General features: G+C 38.8%; 2 protein-coding genes across 12 annotated transcripts in view; one reads left to right on the forward strand and one right to left on the reverse strand.

Annotated features, from left to right (window-relative positions):
- Positions 1–873: 873 nt before the first annotated feature.
- ARPC2B (actin-related protein C2B) overlaps positions 874–20523 on the forward strand; it is a 54907-nt gene continuing 35257 nt past the window's right edge. The window contains exons 1-11 of one of the 8 annotated variants that reach the window (XM_010264120.3): positions 885–2102; positions 2209–2354; positions 5256–5322; positions 5749–5956; positions 16569–16735; positions 17250–17327; positions 17433–17565; positions 17952–18043; positions 18121–18177; positions 18295–18346; positions 18696–19152. In XM_010264120.3, the coding sequence (XP_010262422.1) occupies positions 2296–2354; positions 5256–5322; positions 5749–5956; positions 16569–16735; positions 17250–17327; positions 17433–17565; positions 17952–18043; positions 18121–18177; positions 18295–18346; positions 18696–18883 (1101 nt within the window). In that variant the 5' untranslated portion in view covers positions 885–2102; positions 2209–2295 and the 3' untranslated portion in view covers positions 18884–19152. Of the gene's footprint in view, positions 2355–4961; positions 5158–5255; positions 5323–5748; positions 5957–16568; positions 16736–17249; positions 17328–17432; positions 17566–17951; positions 18044–18120; positions 18178–18294; positions 18462–18695; positions 19153–20523 lie in introns of those variants that run through there. The other 7 variants (XM_088901579.1, XM_088901577.1, XM_010264121.3 and 4 more) reach the window with 7 other exon arrangements.
- The window catches only part of LOC104600950 (Tetratricopeptide repeat (TPR)-like superfamily protein), a 55502-nt gene continuing 38251 nt past the window's right edge, over positions 3273–20523 (reverse strand). The window contains exons 2-5 of one of the 4 annotated variants that reach the window (XM_088901576.1): positions 4821–4982; positions 3774–3856; positions 3643–3702; positions 3273–3551 (exon numbers count right to left, since the gene is read on the reverse strand). The gene's annotated coding sequence lies outside the window, so the exon portion shown is untranslated. Of the gene's footprint in view, positions 3552–3642; positions 3857–4820; positions 4983–20523 lie in introns of all 4 variants that reach the window. The other 3 variants (XM_019198373.2, XM_088901575.1, XM_010264123.3) reach the window with 3 other exon arrangements.

Consider the following 20523-nt stretch of genomic DNA (forward strand, 5'->3'; position numbering starts at 1 on the left):
TAAAAAAAAACCAAGATAAAAAACCGAAACTAAACTGATAGTTGAAATAACCATACCGAAAAAATCAAAACCAAAATTTCAGTTTGTTTTTTTTTTTTTTTTTTCTAACAAAAAGCTCATCCCTGTTAGAACCCTCCTTCCACATGAAAAATGCAAAATCCTCCCTGACCCTACCCTTCCACATTTGATGGTGGATTGGTGGGGTGGGTCAGGTTGGCGGTTTGGGCCCAAAATCCATGCTAATTTCTTATTATGTATAAACAATAAGCAAGTAAAATAATATGAACAGACATCAAAATTTTCAATTATATGATTAAAACATATAAAAAATACATAAACTATCAATTATCTTTCACATAAAATTCAAAATATTATTAAATTTAACACCTAATACATAAGTTCATATGCCTTCCAACAATATATGGGTCAGGTTTAGCCTAATGTTGTACCTTGCCCATACACACATGGGTTGTAAAATCCGAAAACCCATCTCCACCCCAGAATCCATTTTTAAAAAAAATAAAATCCATCCCAACTAGAAGGTTACCTACCAGGTAGGTTAGAAATCACCATCCCTAGGTGGGGTCGGTTCCAAGAATTTGGAACCAAACCCTACCTGACAAAAATTGGGTAGGGTCAACTTGAAGCTGGTTCAAGATCGTTCCAATCAATTTCAGGTAGAACCTACCCATTTGCTCAATTTCAAATAGAATCTACCCATTTGCTCACACCTAATTAATTGTAAATAAAAAGGAAAAGAAGTATTCATACTGTTAGTAGTGTATGCTAAAATGGTCTAATTTAGTGATTTTATATTTTTCTTTCTTTTTCTCTAGGCCTGGTTTGTTTGCATTGCAGTTTCATTTGCACTAGTATAAGAGTGCAGGAATGCAAGTGATTTGAGATTTTGAGTACATAACTACAGATTCTGATATATTTTTGCTTCAGCCTTCTTTCTTTCTTGTTTTTTGAATAAAAGGAACAATCACAAGAGACACAGAACTCGCACAAAAAAATAAGAAAAACAATGAACCTAAGATCTGAGTGGATTAAGTGAGTGAAAACCGTTTTATGATCCAGACCATTGTTGGCTAGCCAATCCGCTGCACAATTACCTTCCCAGAAGGTATGATTGTACTCGATCGACTAAGGAAGAACACGTGCAATACTTCTACATTCTTGGATGATAGAGGTGCATCTTCATGGTGGTTGAGCTTCTCCTTTCAGCAATTCGATTGTGATGAGGGAATCTCTTTCTATAATGAAATAATAATCTAGGAATTGAGCTGAAAGCTTGTGGGTTTCTAGGACAGCCCACATTTCCGTTACTGTGATTATTGTACACTCTGTTGGTATTGGCCCATTTTGGCTTGTTAGACTTCTCAATTGTGATTTCTTAGAATACACCCATAGGCACACATTCCATTCTCTTTGGTTGAGGCATGAAAATTTAATTAAATAGCATTACAGGTGGGTGGCTCTGGTCGAATCCAGGTTAGGGATTTACTTGGAATCTGATTTTGGCCCTGTATTTCAAGGATTGAATTTGCTTCAACAAATTCCTTGATAGAATTTTGGATCTTATTTACAATCATCATGGGAGTACTATCTTTGATCAGAAAGATTTTTTCATTTCTATTTTTCCATTAGTGCTTATTGTTTCAGCATTTTTATCAGGCCTTTTTTTTCTATTAAATAAAAAGTAAAATAAAACCTAAAGCAAATCTGTTGGGAGGGGTTCTAATGTTTAAACATTAGAAACCCTTTAAATCCTACTATATAGTGTTTCTCTTTTCCTTTTTTTTTTTGGTGGAAAGTATATAGTGTTTCAGTAACTCTAAAAATGGATACATTTAGTATAATATAGTATTATACATATTGATACTTTGAACCATGAGTAAAACCAAAAGTAAAGTTAAGGAGAATTTCTATTCTTCTCATTTGCAGAATTGCACTCATACATTCGTATTAGTGAAAATGAAATTGCACTACAAACAAACAGAGTCGAACGAATAACTAGTTGACTTGAACAAGAGGCAGAGGCAGAAAGATGGGCTATCATTTTGGCGTGCATTCGAATCATGTAATGGACTAAAAGAGAAGTATGCGTCTTGCTTCAAAAGTGTGCTAACATAATTGTCACACCTTGGACAGTTGAACGTGCATTTTACTCAAAAGCTTTTTGTTTTTTCCTTTTACTCTTCCCAGTATTATTTCCTAGATATCTCTCAGTAGTAGGATCTTTGTTTTCACTTAGTGGTCCAAACTTGATTTGCTGGTAAGAAGATCACAAGGATGGCTTGCCTTGAGAGGGCGTCGCCAGCACTGAAGGAGGTCCTGCTCAAACTGCACCGGTAAGCCTTGCACCTTTGACATTTTAATAATGCTTTCAGTGCAAATGTTGCTTCATTTTGTTTTCTAGCACCAGTGGCTCTTGACATGCAGAGCTCTGTATCAAGTGATATCCTTTTGTGGATCCATCAAGAGGAGCTACTTTTCTGTTTCTCCAATGGTTTTCTCAGAGAGGGGAATGCAAGATTGGACTTTCAATTCTGATAGTAGTGCTCAGGGTCCATTTGGTTTACGGGAATAGGGGTATGAAATTCTGACTGTTTGGTTAGGCAGAATCAGAATCTGATTCCCACTCCTAGTGGAATGACATTCCCCATTTGAGGGAATGACCATTCCCACTCTCCCTTGGGAATGAAAATTTCATTCGAGCCCATTCCAATTCTGATTCCAATTTCCATCTGAAAAAGACAGATGAGGGAAATAGACCATTTCGATTCTGATTTCAAGGGATTTTGACTCCATTCCATTTCCAACTGCAAACTAAATGTATCCTCAGTTGCTGACATATCTGAGATTTATATTACCCAAAATGTGGAAAATTGGCCTCCTAATATAGAAAAGATGACAAAAAGATCCCAAGCTTTAAAGTTTAAATGACCATGTTCTTTTGCTATTTGGACCAAACTAATTTTATTTTCTCAGCAAGTTTGCTCAACGAGAAACACTTTTTAATGTGTGAATGATCCCGTGCCAGGATTATACGCGGTAAAGTTTGCTGCATTGTGCCCAAATACTATGAAAGTCAGAAAGGGCTTAACATTTTTCTTATTTCCAAACAGCCCTTTCTTCTTGACTATTATTGATACTGCGTAGACAACCACCAAGTAGTGAACTACCCGGCACCCACCTTGGCAGGATGCCGTATTATTCTTTTTAGTGATACCTGCATTCTCCACCAGATAGGATGCAGAGCAACCAGTTGAGTCAGTTGACTTCTTCATTCAATTATTCATATAAAGTCATATGATGAGATGCAAACATATTGCAAAATTATTGCAACCTGTGCAGAAATTAATGTAGTTAGGTAGCTTCTCATTCAGTTCTATTGGTTGCAGAACAGTGGTTAATGCTTGGGTTTACCAACCCTTTCAGCTCTAGCATATGGGAAAATAGCTGTTCAAACTTCTACCCTTCAATCCTTCATTGCCAGTTTGCAAAACAAGTCTTTCCTGTGAATGAGGCCTTGTAGACAGCACCATCTACAAAACAAACATAGACTACTTTAGATTTTAGAGGACTTTCATGGTTATGTAAGGTCCACAAAAACTACAATTCAGAACATAGTCTTACTTGTTGAGTATTTCATACTTCATATTTCTAGGCAGAGGTTGCAGTGACCAGATCGTGGGTCTAGAAGTATAATGCCTGAAAGATCAGAATCTGTAAATCCAGTAAGAGTCCATTATATCAGTGGGCATTACCTGGTTCTGATATTCCTGATGCTCCGGTTGATAATGCACTCTCAGATTGGTAAGCAGGAAGTAGGCATTTGATTTTAGAAAGGCTGCGGTTGATAATTGAAAGTAACAATTTTCATCAAAAAGTAGTAGCAAAATGGAACACGAATTATTAGTGAAACTGAAGAAAGAAAACAAACATAGAGATAATGATAAAAGTAAAGCTTAGCACATTATGATCCACAAGTTTCTAAGTTTCTTTCTCTTAAATTAGGATTTTGGTGTACGTCTTATATTACTGGGATCATAAATGAATAAAAAATAATAAAGTGATTTAAAAGTACTGGAAATATTAATACTCCAACACATAACCACTGCACAATGTATTAAAGCTCAAGTAGTCTTCCAATGAATATTTAGACATTAAAATAAGTTAGAACTTTCTCTACTTAAGCACAAAAAAAAAAAAAAAGAAAACAAATAAGTACACTGCACCACACTGCAAAATTCTGAATTCCACTGCAGACCTACAACAATTCAAAATGTCAAACATCCCCACCCTAAACACCAATACCCACCCATGTATTGGCATCAATTCCGAGCTGGCACCTATGACCTACCCCAACAGTACAGTGGGGCAACGAATTCTGGGGGTGGACTGAACTGTCATTCTCCCAAAAAAAATTATTACAAGCATTCGCATTTGAAAAGTTAAGACGATCTGCAGCTAATCTAATATTGTTTTTTTTCAGGTTAAGGCATCGAAGAATATTCTTTAAAATTCTTAATCACAAATTCGTTGTCAGGATGATACATCACATCTAAGACAAAGTCTATACACAATGTCATGTGGGTGATGTTCCTGAACCCTATTTGAAAATAGTCTCACTGCTAGCATAATCTTCATTCTCCTCTCTCAGAAAACTATTAGAGATGCCAAGTAAAAGAATGGAATGCCATATGAATCAATCTAAACTTGTAGCTAAGTCCTTGAGTGGTTCTCTGAAATAAAGAATGCAATGGTAACTTGAATACAAAGCTAGTTCACATTTAAAATTCCCGTCTCATTACCTTCCACCCTCATAGTTGACAGATTGATCCATATCATAATTTCCTCTCTTGCTATTCTGACACAACCATTGCTGGCTTTGTTTGTTCTTCAATCTTCTTATGGACTTGAACTTCAACTGGTAGAATTAATCTCAGGTGTGCAGCTGTTTTACTTCCTCTTGACTGCATTTCAGAAAAGGATATATCGTTTTTTTCCTTCCACTATGTAAATTGCAATGTGATTCATAACCTCAAAATGATAAACATATTACTTTCTTTGAACTTAATAATTGCAGTTTCAACCTTTGTATCAAATATTTACTGATCCTATTCCAAGAAGTTATGTTCCCATGACTGGGTACTTCTACCATATGACCTTTTCAACTATACTGATGTCTTATCATAAAAAGTAGATTCAGATCTTCTTGATGATCCATGTTATTTATTTTCTGGCAGTGCTGAAATACCAAGGGAGATTGATCACCACATATATGAATTTGGATCCGTTAAATATCATATTCAGGTAGCATCAAAAGATCTTTGCACAACAAAATTGGTTAATGGATATGTCCTAATACAACTATTTAAGGCTTCCCTCATATTTGTTTGTATACTTTTTAGCATTTAATACAACAGAAACATTAGAATATACTTGCACATAATTATCATGGCAGGATTTGAGGGATGAGGTACTACTCATAAACTCCTTTCATTTTCTGCTTTGTTCCAACCAGTTGGCAAACCAGAAAAAGAGATCCTCAGCTGATCTTTGTACAACACAATTCCCTTAGACAATTTATGGGGGAATGAAAATTTCTCTCTACTAACTTAACACTTAATACCTTTTTCTCCTTATAGGCGACTGTAGAATGTTGCCTTGTTGGTTTTCCCTGATTAGGATAAGTAGATGTTATACTCAGTATCTGATGATGATGATATAATGTGACAGGCTTCTGCATCCGATCCTTATCATGTCTACTTGTCAGTATCAACCCCATTACTGTCCCAAGGAACCGTGGCAGTGGATAGCCTTCCACATTCTACCTTAGAGACTGTAAAGAGGTTTTACTCTGATATTGTGGAGGTTATTGAACCACAAAGGGGAGGATACCAACTTACTCTACGACTTAACTTTGACAAGCTTCCACATGGCAAAGGTCTGGTAAAATTCTCGTGGCTTTTAGTGATGATCAACTATTGATTTATGATTTCTTGAATTTTCAATTACTTGTCATATGGTAGTACTAGCTTTTTCTCCTTTTAGTGATAGAATGGGTTGCTTAAAAGTGCTAAAGAAGAGAATTAATCAACAGATGCACTGTGTGTATGTATGTGTATGCATGTATATATCTTTTTTGTTTTTGAGAAAAGGTAAATTTCATTCAAAAGAAAAGGGCAAGATGTGAAAGCTGTAGTTACTGTATATTTTGCCTACATTGAAGATGTGCTTATGGCATAGGAGGTATTAACCAATGGTAGTGGTGCGGAGCCATTCACAAGAATCTATGTGAATAAACATGACGGAGGTGATTGTGAATTCATTAGGAGATATTTACGATCGTCTTACGCTGTTGGAGAGGAGTTTGGTAGGTCGACTTGTCAATTCTGATCTAGATGTGGAAGCTGTAGGGGACTGGGCTGTTGCTTAATGGTGCCCAAAGAATCCTTTTCAGGTTAGAAAGTGGAATGCTGTTTTTTCTCTTTACCTTCAATAGTAAGGTGGAAGCAAGCGTTGTTTTGAAGCGAGAACAGAGTAAGAAGCATTTTCCAGATCTTAGGATCGGGAGATGGAACCCATTGGTTGGTGCAATTAGAGACTTAGGCCCTTCAAGCTTGGTGTGGTTAAACATTTATGAAATCCCTTTGCATGCTTGGTGCTTCCAAACATTCAAAGCCATGGGGGATGTGTGTGGGAGGTTTAGGTTTGTGGACTCAAATAGCAAGTTCCTGGTGTAATCTCATTGCTGCATGTATCTTAGTCAAAGTTAAAGAGATTCACTTGGTTCCTACTCTGTTATCCCTTCATTTTGCTGGAGATATTTGACTTAAAGCTTGTTGTCAAGGGTTCCTACCCGTTAACATGGGTAAGTAATGTGACTTTGTGAAGGGAGGATAGAAGCAAGTGTTTACAGTCTTCTGCTCCGTTGGGAGGGAAGATGAATGGACAGGTAGAAGAGGGAGGAATAGAGGCGGAAAGGGTCATTGAAAAAGGAAAATGTAGGACTCCAAAAAACTGTGAAGGAAGTGGGGTCCACTTGAAGTCAGCTAAAGAGGAGGAAAGGGATTGCCCACTTGCTTTAATGGTTAGTGGTCATGGCAGGGTAGAGTGACTGAGGGACACATGGAAGGCCAAGAAAAGGGGTTGGGGCTGACAAGGGAGATGAAATGTCCTCAAATTTGGAAATCGAAGAGGCATTTCTGGCTGTGAGATTGGATATTGGCTTGAATGCGACCCATTCTACAAAGTCCAAGCCTAATAATGTGAGGAAGCTTAACCGCTCAAAAAGGTTAAGGGTGGATGAAAGGAATTTATTCATTGTCGAATGCCCAAAGGTGAAAAGGTGTGGGATTTCGAGCAGAACTCTTTTGGGCAAGGAATGAAGGGGTAAGGAAGAACGATGGGAATGGGTGATTTTCAATTACAAAAGAAGTGAAAGGGGGTCACTGGGAAGGCTGAGAGAGAGCGTGCTGATTGTGAGGCTGACCAAAGTTCTAATACTGTCAACTGTGTCTCAGTCTGCTGTGGTCGAAATAAGCGTGAGTCTGCTTTGCTTCTGAAGCGGTGACCCATAAGGAGGCTGATGTTGTGTTGTCTCAGGCTACCATCTCTGTTGCTAAAGAGATTTTGGTTAGTGCTTCTAGGTGAGATTCTAAAAGAAGCAAAATTTGGGTTGGGGGAGAGGAAGAAGGAAGCTGTGAAGGGGTTAGGTGATGCCGAATTTGGAAGAGATTTGAGAGTTGGAGGATGAAGCAATAACAATGACATGGATGGTGGTAGAGATTGGAAGGATAGGTGTGGATTTGGGTAGGAGGAGGGTGGTAGAGAAGGATTTTGATGCAGCTGAAGTGCTGGCCTCCACAAGAATTTGTGGAGCAAGGAATCTGCACATTGTTCATGTTACCAAAGTCTTTTCTTGGTTGAAACTTGGTTTGGGGGGGCAGGGCCCACAAAAATTACACAAGGGTGTATAAGAGAAGAGGAGGGAAGACTAATGTGCCAACAATGGAAGTTGCTAGTGATGAGGACTCTCAGGTTTACACCAGACTGGATGTTCAGTTGGGGAATTCTCAGCAAGAGAAAGATAGCGATAATGGTTTCGACTCTGCAGCAAGAGTTATTGATCCTTGAAAAAAAGGATGAGAGGCCTGGAAGTTTACCTATTTGAAAAAACTGTTGAGAAAGATGTAGTGGTTGAAAAAAGATCTTTGGCTTTTTTTTGGGGGGAGGGCGGTGGTGAGGAGTTTGCTAGGAAAGCTTTCGAGGAGTTTGAGAGGAGAAAGAAGAAAGAGAGGATGAGTAAAGTTGTAATTGAGGAAGAAGGAGAGATTTGGGATGAGGATGAAGATGGGCAGGAGGAAGTGTTTGAGGGGAAGGATTAGGATCTTGGCTTTGCAAGGTTCTGCTTGGTTTTAAAGGAGGTAGTGGAATGTGGAGTTGTCGGGAGTTCTGGTCCTGCTTGGTCTTTGTTTCTGTTAGAGTTATGTAGCCTGATGTCGATGGTTGTAAGTCGTGTCTTAGTGTTCTCTTTCCCTCAGGTGATAACTTGTCACCTTCCTTTTGTATTCTCTTTTTCTTTTTTGAATGATACTAAATTTATTAATTCAGAAGCAGATTTAGAGTGAGTTCATACAACATCCCAGGGAGAGGCGCGAGCTGCAGCCCCTCCTTGAATCTTACAAGTAAACTAGGAAAGAAAAGCAAGAATCACAACTGAGCCCAAAACAATTCTACCCTATTTACCCCTTGCTTAGCTAACACATCTGACAAAGTATTTGCTGATCTCCCCACCCACTGTACAGTGACCAACATATTCCTTATCAACCAACTAAATTTCTTCATTTCATTCTTGTAACGCCACATAGCCTCTTCAGGATTTTTTAACCAACCCACCACCACTTTGGAATCCCCCTCGATTGTTAGGTGTTGTACCCCCAGCTGGCTTGCAAATTGCACCGCTTGTACAGCAGCTAAAAGTTCTGCCCTGATGGAGTCCCCAATTCCCAAGGGACCTGAGTAGAGCAACAAAATCTCTCCCTTCTCATTTCTCAAAGCACCCCCCATTCCGGATAATCCTGGATTACCCATGCTACCCATCAATGTTCAACTTCAGTGAGCCTTCGGATGGAGGAGACCAGCTTTATTTTAATGAAGTTGGTGTTATTGATCAAAAAAAAAAAAAAAAGAAAAGAAAATGGAGGAGAGCAGCTTGTAATTGATTTGTCCTTTAGGGATGAACACCTCACTACTGCTGACCAATTTCTCCAAAGGTCATTAAAGGATAATTGATGAAAGATTTCCAAGGTCTTCAGCCAAGGTATTGCTCTATTTAACACGTAGTCTTTCAATTCCTAACTGCTCCTTTCCTTTTCTTGAAAAATTATAATATTCCTTTATTCCCAAAGAGTCCAAATCAAGGCAGCACGAGCACATCTCCACATAATTCTCCCTATTTTTGTAGGCCAATAAAAGGTAGAATGGTTGAAGAGCATGTGAACTTCTGCTGGTAGACTCCAACTACTCCCAAACAACGAAAGTAGCCAAGCCCAAAGGTCTGCAGAAAAGGGACAAGATATTAATAGGTGGTAGCAATCCTCACCGTGAGCTCTACAGAGGATACACTAATTAGGAGAAATACAGAGGAAAAGTCTTCTCTTTTGTAGGTTATCTAGAGTGTTTACTTTCCCATGGAATACTTCCCAATAAAACGCCATAATTTTTTGGGGAACTGACCTGCACCAAATTTCTTTTGACAGAAAGGGTTGGTGAGTAGAAAGTTGAGAGATGGACTTGAAGAAAGAAGCACAAGTGAAGGTTCCATTGGGTCTAGGAGTCCATACCCTCTTATCTGGCTTGGAGGAATCCAAACAAACCTGATTAAGACAACCAAGCAAGACAAAAAGAGATTCAATTTCATCATCCCTAAGTCCTCTATGAAACCCAAAATCCCAAGTAGGATCTAAGGGTGTTCCCAAAGGTGAGACAAATTTTGAGACCACCTCTTTTTTGTACAAAGAAACAAAAAAAAAAGCGAAGGGAACAGATCCTTTAAAGGTGTGTCTCCTACCCAAATATCCTCCCAAAAATGAACAGTGTTGCCAGAACAAACTTCATACCTGATAAAATTGAGGAATTGAGGAAGGGTGTTGTGAATGGCCTTCCAAGGTGTTGCTAGGTTAACTTGCCTTGATACACCAGCATCCCATCCATTCTCTAACCTCCCATGAATGCTTCCCATCACCACATGCCACAATCTCTCTTTCCAATGGTCATTGCCACAACCATTTCCCTAACAGAGCTTGATTTTTTCTAGTTACCCTCCCAAGTCCCAAACCCCCCTCTTCTTTACTTCTGCACACAATTTCCCAATTAACCAAGTGATCCTTTTTTTCTTGTCCTAGCTCCCATAAGAAATCTCTCATCAACTTCTCCAGTTTCCTAGCTTCCCTAACTAGTGTCCTAAATACAGACAAAAAATAGGTAGGCAAGTTAGCCAAGGTAGCTCTTATTAGGGTAATTCTCCCTCCTAAAGAGACATAATTCCTCTTCCATGAGGCTAATCTCTTCTCAAACTTTTCTATCACTGGGGTCCAAAATCTACTCTCCCTAGGATTTGCCCCTAAAGGAAGCCCTAAGTATGACATAGGCCAAGTAGAGGTGGAACACTCTAAACACTCCGCAATAGCCTCGACCTCCCCTACCTCCAAATTTATACCCGCTATGCAGCTCTTTTCCAAATTTATTCTCAAATTAGAAATACTTTCAAATCCTTTGATTAGCTCCATTAGGTTTGCTACCTTTCCGCTAAAACCTCCTTCACAAAAGATCATTAGGTCATCTACAAACTGAAGGTGGGTGACAGGGACTTGGTGTCTCCCTATTCTCCAACCCCTAATGGCATCTTCACTGTCAGCCTTAGTAATGATCCTACTAATCACATCAGCTATAAGGTAAAAAGGAAGGGTGAGAGTGGATCCCCTTGCCCGACACCCCTGCAAGCTGGAAAAAAGTCCCTCACCATACCATTTACCAGAATAGAGTAGTGACAAGTATTAATACACCCAAAAATCCAACTACACCACTTGTCCCCAAATCCATAGTTTCGCATAACCTCTAATAGAAACTCCCAGTCCACCAAAACATAGGCCTTTTCAAGATCCAATTTACAAATGAAACCTCTCTTCCTAGACCTTTTCATTTCCTCCACACACTCATTCGCAATTAAGATCTGATCTGTTATTTGTCGCCCTTGAATGAAAGCCCCTTGGGTTTCACTAATGATAAAAGGGAGGACTGTTTTGATCCTCAACGAGAGCACTTTAGCCAGAATTTTATAGATGCTTGTCACTAGACTAATAGGCCTATAATCTTTTGGGTGGTTGGCATCATTCTTCTTAGGTATCAAGGCCAAAAAGGTGGCATTAATTCCAGGGCTTATAATGTGATTGTCTGCAAATTCCTTAAAGACTTCAACTAAATCCTCTTTCAACACCTTCCAACAGTCTTGATAAAAACCCATTGTAAAGCCATCTGGACCTGGAGCCTTGGATCTATCCATTAGAAAGACAACTTTCTTAATCTCTTCTTCCTCGAAATCCCTTTCCAGCCACCTTGCCACTCCGTCATCAATTCTTGGCCATTCCACCCCTTCCACGACTGCTCTCTCACTCAAAGGTCTTCTATAAATCGATTTGAAGTGGTCCACAAATTTTCTGGCAATGTCATCCTGGTTGGTAATCACCTCCTCTCCTATCTCTAGTTTGGTCACAAGATTCTTTCTTCGTATCCCATTTGCCAAATCATGGAAAAATCTAGTGTTCCCATCGCCTTCCTTAATCCACTTGTGTCTAGATTTTTGTCTCCAACTGATTTCGTCCCTCAGTAACACCTCTTCCAAATCCTTTTTCAATTGTCTCCTTAACACTTTGTCCTCCTCGGTCAACCCATTTTGAGATTCCTTTACATCCAAGTTTTCTATTTGAGAGATTAGGCACAATTTCTGCTCCTCAATTCTACCAAAATGATCTCTATTCCACTCTTTTATTTTGGCTCTCAACCTTTTTAATTTCTTATGAAACTTGACCCCCTTCCATCTTACCCCCCTCTCCTCCTCACCCCACCATTCCTTCACTTTTTTCACAAAATCTAGATGGGTAAGCCACATATTTTCGAATCTAAAAGGTTTGGGTCCTGTAGGAAAAAACTCGGTACCTATCTAGATAGGACAGTGATCGGAGGTGACCCTGGGTAACGCTCTAGCAACAAAGTTTTCCAAACTATTCTCCCAGGCAAGGTTAAATAAGAACCTGTCCAACTTCGAACACAAAGGGGTTTCCTGAAGGTTGGACCAAGTGTAACTGACTTGCAGCAAAGGTATTTCCTTCAATTCACATTCTTCAATAAAACCATTAAATTTCCTCATGCTTGTTGTAATTACCTGTTGGGGATTACTGGTTTCATCAGAGAATCTAATGACATTAAAATCCCCGCCCAGGCACCAAGGGCCATCCCATAGACCCTTGATTGCATATAGTTCCTCCCACATCTCATTCCTCTCTCTATAGGAATTAGGGCCATAAACATTGGTTAAGACCCATACACACCCATCCTCTACATTCTTACACTTAATGGAAACTGAGAATCTGCCTATCAATTCTTCCACTACTTCCACCACATCCTCCCTCCACAGTGTTACGATCCCCCCCGAGGCTCCCCAAGAAGGAGACGAGCTCCAACCTAAACCTCTAGACCTGTAAAAGCTCCTCACCCATCTCCCATCTAATTCCATCATTTTGGATTCTTGTAACAGCACAATATCGGGTTTTTCTCTTCGGAGTAGGTCTTTTATCACCCTTCTCTTTCTTACACTCCCTAACCCTCTTACATTCCAGCTAATAGATTTCATCGAGACAAAATAGCAAAAAACCCATGAAAAGGCCATAATCTCCTCATTTTAGGCCCTTCCTCCTATCCCCTCTACCACTAAATTCTAAATCTCCCTCAATGTCTGAGATTAGCCTTTCCACTTCAGATCTTTTTTTCTTCTTTGTTCCTTTCCCCCCCCCCCCCTTCCTAATATAACAATCATCCTCTTTCTTTTCTCCATCCTTTCCAGCCAATGTCTGAGGAAGAATTTTACCCTGCTCACACTTATTTTGGCTACAGCATCTCTCTAAGAATCCTTCCTTTTTTTTAGTTCCTCCATCATTGTACAGATCAACTCCCAAATTCTATCCGCCTCCCCCTTACTACTTCCTTCCATCACCCTCTCTCCTCCTTCCACTATCACCCTCTCTCTTGCATTAGAACCTCCTGGATGGGAAGCTGGAATATCTGTTACAGGCATAGCACACAAGTCAGTACCTAAAAAAGAATCGACACCCATACCTGGTAGGACGGGGGTAGGACTAGAATCACTGGAATTGAGTTGCTGGCAGGCGACAAATGGTTTTAAGGCCTTTCCCCTTTTTGGACAAAGTTGTGAAGTAGACATAGTGAAAGAATCACTTCTTGACGACCTACCCACTTGGAAATCCTTTCTCTGTGTTTCCGACACTAGAATACCCACATCCATCCTCACGGCCGATTCTTGTCCCTCTCCACCAACATCCTGTAATTCCTTAGACTCAGGGTCAGCTCCCTCGACGAAGGGAAGAGGAGTTTTTACAGCTTTAGGACCATTTTCTTCACCATTTCTAGTCTTCCCGCCACCTGCCTCTTCAATCTCTTCCTCTAAAAACAACAGCTCTGTATGCAAACTTTCTATTTTAAGTAAATCGTTGTTGCTTTCCGGAGGCAGACTTCCCAAACTTACAGTTTCGTCTCTATCAGAATCGTCACTGTTGTTTTGTTCACTCAACCAATCTTCAAACCCTGTTCTGTTCAAATCACTGGGCTTCAGGTATCTCAGGTTGCGCCTATCTGGTGAGAGACAGTTCGCTAGGTTGGATGGGACCCACTGTAGAGAGCTTCGAGACTGAGAGTCTTGAGATTTTGCACCTGAACTGTTCGACCGAAAGGAGGGATTCGGGGTAGAACGCTTAATCTCGTCTATCAGCTCATCCCTCCTCCCAGTCACGTGCTTACTTAAAGGGTCCCTTGGCCCATCTGTCTTGTAATGGGCCTTGGGCTCAAAACTTGTAATATAAGAACCCAACTTTAAAACCTTTACTTGAGTTGCCTTCTCCGGCCCACCAGAAAAGGGATCCCCTCGACTGGGCCCATTTTCTAAGTCTTTTCCTCCCACGTGACCTCTTAACAAATCACGCCCCCCTGTTTTAATGGTCAAACCAGCAACCCTCCCTGTTTGAGGTTGCTGGTTCAGCCCCCTCCCTTTAGACATTGGTATATTTTTGTCTATTTCCCCTGACACCACCTGCGCAAAAGATCTGCCATTTGTCATAGCCTTTTCTTGCTTTCTACAGGTTTAACCTTCCATCTGCCCCAAAGCTTTTTGGCTTCCCAGAATTTGTTGGCCCTTTTTAGTGAAACATTCCTTCCCATTTGAATTAACCAATCTCAGAAGTCCACGTAATGCTTCTTCTTCCTCCTTCTCCCCTCCTACCATACGAGCCTCCTTCCACAGCCCTGCTTCAATGGAGGATGCTAGCCACACAGAGACAAAACTCCCCTCTGTTCATACCTCTACCTTTCATGGAATGTCTTCTTGCTTCACACCACTTAGCAGAATTGCTACTGAATAAAGATCACCCAGAAAGCTCCTTTCAAGATTCCTCCACACAATACTGCTATAGACTCTGCTACTTCTTGTTTCCACAGATGAAATGGCAAGCCTATTACACGCACCACCACACCATCTTCGACAAATAAATCCTTGGAGTTGGATGTTGGATTCCATTTAAAGACTGTGAATGATCCGAAATCAGCCTGAATATTGATAGCTGATATTTCCAATTCATTCTCTACTGGATCTAGGAGGGCTTTACAGTTATCGAAGGGGGTTACTATGAAGACACTCTTCAGCTTCAACCTGGTTGCCAGTAAGTCAGCTACCCTCCTCCAATCATTAACCTTTTCCTTGGCTTGTATCACAAATTTACTATCCCACTCTTCTCTCTCTATACCTCCCACCATTCTGCATTGGCCTTTTGTTTTTGCCATGACCACTGGCCCTTGTTCTACCCTGTTGTTGCTGAGATATGCCTTCTCCTCCCTTATGGAGGCTTTTTTATCATTTGCTACTCTTTGAGCTAAAAACTCTTTGAGCAACCAGTCAACTTCCCCCCATCCTTGGCTCTGTTTTCCTGCTGGTAGACACACCAGTTGCCTTCGTCCCTTACCAAAAAATTCAGCCAAAGCTATGAAGAAGCCTTTGCTATTCCTCTTACATTCAACAACATATCTTCTCCCTTCTAATGTACTAAAATCCTGCCAGTTTATCTGCTTACCTTTTGAACAGGCTCCAGCTATGAACTCTCTTAGCCACTCGATCACTTCTAATCCTTCCAGCAATATTGTACCCTTTTTCGCTTCCCTTACCTTCAGGCTTACCTTCCCCTTGATTCTCATCTCTTCAAACAGGAAATTTTTTGCTTCTATCTTCAAGGATCTCCTCCACTGACCTGCCTGCATGAACTCCATTCCATATGAATTTGGATGCTAAGATTCAGATTCGTTCTCACTTATTCTCTTTTTTTTTTAATGAATTACTTTTTACCTTTCAAAAAAAGGGAGGGATGTATGTATCATATTATCTTATCTTTAAAGAGCAGCCTATTAATCATGTATGGCATTATTGCTTTAGGAGGTCTCCTTTGAAGAGTGAGGTCTATGAGGATGATTCCCTTTTCATCACGAGGTTAAAAAATGACCATTGACAGTAAGAAAAAGAAACAAAGAGAATTATTTTCTTCAAAGCACACTGTTGACAGACACTGAATTATGAGAGAGAGAGAGAGAGAGAGAGAGAGAGGCTTAAAACTTGTCAGTTTGTACACCAGACAGAAGCTCTAACCAAACAACAGTGGCTTAGCATAAAACTTGACTTGGAACTTTCTAGTTGTAGAAAGTACTTCTTGCCATATTATATATATATATATTTTATATGTTCAGATATAATTACTACAAATGAGATAAGACGTGTGAGAATAACAGCCTCCAAGAAGAGTGAAAAGAGATAAAGATGCATGCAGCAACTGAAATGAGATGCCACCAGATGCATGATGACAATTACTTTCAAATAGAAAATTAACAGATAAAGTAGAATTCAGCACAACAAATTAATTCAGTTGCAACTACTTATATACATAACATTGAATCTATGGTTCAGCATGTCATTTTCATTACAAGGGGGCATGCATGTCTTAGTTACATTTCAAGAAATTAGTTCAAAAAGGATATCTCTTTACAATTTATCCATTACTGTTTCTTGAATATCTCCCCTGTGCTACAAGAAATTAATGCAACATTCGATGGATGAAATTATTTTAGTTTGATAAGTGAAAAACAATGCATATGATACCAACAATTTACTGTCTTTGTTCTGTTCTATTTTGACTTTATTTTCCTTTTAAATTTTTTGGTTATTTCAGAGTGCATCAAGGTGATATCAAATATTTCCTCTGTGCAAGCATTGATACTGAGCTCACAGCTGAAAGAAATGCTGTGGAATCTTGGTTCCCAGGAGATATCTCAGGGGACATACAAACCCATCAAACTTGTTTATCACCCAAGAGAGCCTTTCTTTGTTATAAGACTGGTACTTTCTGTTTCACACACATTTTCTATCTATTGGATTCTTAGTGCACCATAATCACTAAAAATTGAAGGAAATAACAAAAAAATTTCAAAAATTAATAACTACCCAGTTTCCTTTTCACGGATAAACTGTTCCATGTAAAATTTGATCAAATTAGACCAAGTTATGCCTGAAGCTTGTAGAGTTAAGTAGTACTCTTGAGTTCAATTCCCTACATAAAATTTACAACTGCAATTATTATTTTTACTGAGTTAACATGTTTCCGTTTAAGACACTCGATGCCTGTGTTAATGCATAGACCACTTTCCAAATATGAAATATAAATGGATGGAAATATTTAAAAGCAATTACAGGGTTACTTTGTTCGGATGTAAAACTTCGAAGGTGGTGGCTTCCTTTTACTTCTAAATTCAATTTTATACCCCATAAATACTTTTGATTCTGATTTTATTATAATTTCTAACCACATTAGATTCTTTCTTGCGATTGAACATTTGATTTATTTGTTCCATAGCCACAGAAGATCACTGCAGTTTTTCCCATGCGTTTTAGAGACAGTACAGATGTGATTATTGCGACAGCATTTTTTCAGGTTTGGATTCCAATTCTGACTACAAAAGAATCAGTTGCTCCTGGTTGATGAAAAGGATGGTATTATGCCCATTGTTGATTCTTAATACTCAACTTTCTCTTATAGGAGCTTATGGATGCTGGATGTTCAGAAGCATGTGCTAAAGCACCCCCTTGTACCTGGTCACCTATTCCTCCTCCAGAATTGAGAGGTGAACCTTTTGAAGATTTAAGTACCAATGGAGGATTTGTCTCTTTTGGTAAGAACTAGATTTGAATTTCCCAGTAGTTGAAAAAAAAAGTTTGACCTTCAATGTAAGAGGAGCAGAAAACAGACAAAAGGGGTAGTTGGTACGATACATATATTTAAAGATCAGTGATTATCATTAAATGAAAGGCTCACTATGTATATGATTGTATCTCTTCTTTTCAGACAACCAGATTTCAGAAACCTGAAAAAAGGTCAATAACATAAAAGAGAGTGCTTTTCCTTCATGTTTGGAAACAGGAGATAGGAAACAATCAGACTTCTCAGATGCCTTTTCCTATTGTATAATCACAGCATGGATTTTTCAAGTTATCTACATACTCATAGGACTGCTGGATAAAATTTTCTCTAATACATTTTCATATGACATATTTACAGATATTTTTTCACAACATGTAGAGGGTACAAAGCTTGACAAGACTGTATGGAGTCTACTGAACTTCTCTGCCTATGTGAAGTATCATGTGAAGGTAGATCTATTGTTGTCTAAAGAATCTTTAAGTGGTTTTACTTCTTATGTGTTTTTCTGACAAGATTATATAAATAGTGTACGAGAGGTTTTATACAAAGAAGGATGAGGAAGCGCTTAGAAAACCTGTCAGAGGTGATGGCCCTAATTACACTTGCTATTATATATATATATATATATATATATTGATTGATAAGACTTTTATTGATTTTTCTTCTGTTTTTCTCTTTTCTTTCTTTTTGCAATTCTCAGGTGCTGCAGATATCAAGGACAGGAGAAAATGAACTTAATACAGAGGTCCAAGGTGGGTACTGGCTTGCAGAATATGCTTGTCTAACCAAAACATTCAAAATAACCCATAGATTGTCGCTAAACTGCTACTGACACCATTAGCAACCCCTTTTAGCCCCAGGGACAAGGTACACTACCATGGTCATCAATGCAGCAATTTAAATTTTTTTCCAAAGTAACATGAATTGTTAGGAGCATTTTGGCATTTTGTGTTTCCACTCTTTTTTCCTAGACCAAGATCTGAGATCTGACAAAAAGAAATCTTAGCAGAACTGTGAACCAACAATTGTTCAATTTAGTTTATCTGATGTGGCATTTTAGCATATATACTTTTTCAATCAAAAGTAAATGGCTTGATGCAGGCTATAGGTGTATGAGGAAACTGATAGGCCTCTCAAAACCCAAAAATTTCAGAAGAAAATGTGGCACTTTCACCAAGAAGTTCAAGAGAATTCATTCCCCAATTAAGATTCATGGATTTGATCGATTCCGTCAAAGATGGTTGAAAATTCCAAAGTGCCATTCCTTCAGGAGAAATAAATTAGATTAAATTGCACTTGTATGGGCATGCCTGATAGCAGGTATGCCTTCAAGTTCATTTGTACCGTATTGGATTTGCGTTACGTCATTAGATTTCATTATCTTGAGCACATATGAAATAATAACTTTTAACAAAAAAATACAACCTAACTTCTTGACAATGTTGATGGGAATGCCTGATAGCAGCTATGCCTTGAAGATTTGTACCATATTGGACTTGCATTATGTCATTAGTTCACCGTCTTAAGCATATATGAAATAATCGTTTTAACAGAAAAATACAACCTAACTTCTTCACAATGTTGATGCCCTGTGAAACAATTTAGTTGAGTAATGAAAAAAAAAGGTTTGCTTGCTAAGTACACCTCAAGGAGATTATGTTACTCATCAATGCTAGGTTTTTCAAATTTTCTGCTTTTATCTCTGATACATAAGCTGTGTTCATAGATATAACCATTTAACTAATGTTCCAGACACAAATAAATGGTGTCACACAAATTTCTGCTGACAAATCCAATACGCTGAAATGTGCATGCAAACTAATTTAATACATTCACAGACATGCCATTAAATATGCATGGTCAAAGTTTTTTTTTCTATATGGAATATGTATAAATAGGTTATGACAACAAATCTTATTCTATAACGAGAAAAAAAGGAAGGATTTAACCTTGAAGGATTCTTTTTTACTGGAAATGGTTACTTTCAATTAATATTTAAAAGTATTACAACAGTCTGAACATCCAGAACTTGCTTAAACAGAACTACATGGCCCAAAAAGGCTCCCCCCTATTTGTCCCTTGTTTAGCTAAACTGTCAGCCATCTCATTAGCTGATCTTCTAATCCATCTGAAACTGGCATCAACCTCTCTTGCTAGGCAAGATATCTCCTTTATGATCTGCCTGTGGGTCTACACCCCCAGATTTCTTTTCTGCATCCACCCTATCACTAACTTGGAATCACCTTCCACTTCTATCTGCTGGAACCTTAACTGTTTAGCCAATTTCAGACCTTGGAAGAGGGCCAATAGTTCTGCTCTAAGTGAATCTTCCACCCCTATTGGACCGAAATATAAAGCCACTACCTTTCCTTCCCCATCTCTAAAGGTCCTGGGTTGCCAAACGAACTCCCATCAAAATTACATCAAATTAAGCTTAATTCTTTGGAGTGCTGAGGGAACCCAACTCTCCTAGACCAAAACAGCACAGCCTTGATAGTAGAGAATATTTACTACTGCATTTCACCCCCCCCCCTAATTATATCCTACACTGAAAACTCCTTGAATAGTTCACTTGTTTTTACTCAATGCACAACTATGATGGTAATGCTTTAAATCAGTTCCTCCTTTGACTTAGTTGATCCTTGGGAGATGTGACTCCTCCTTTCTTCCCAAACCACCCCCAGAAGCAAGGGTGGAAATTTTGCAACATATCATTTATCAAAAAAAAAATCACAACATATCAGCCTCTCTCTCTCTCTCTCTCTATATATATATATATATATCAATTATACTTTGTTTTAATGTTTTATTATTGAAATTTAAAAGAAAGGATTTTGAGGAGAGAAAAAGAAAGAAAGAATAGAATTATAAAGAGGTTCTTTTTTTTTCTTTTCTCTCACTCTAATTAAATAAAACAGATATCTTACTT

This window comes from Nelumbo nucifera, chromosome 3 (assembly GCF_055504915.1).
Source record: "Nelumbo nucifera cultivar China Antique chromosome 3, China Antique-T2T, whole genome shotgun sequence".
Lineage (NCBI taxonomy): Eukaryota > Viridiplantae > Streptophyta > Magnoliopsida > Proteales > Nelumbonaceae > Nelumbo > Nelumbo nucifera.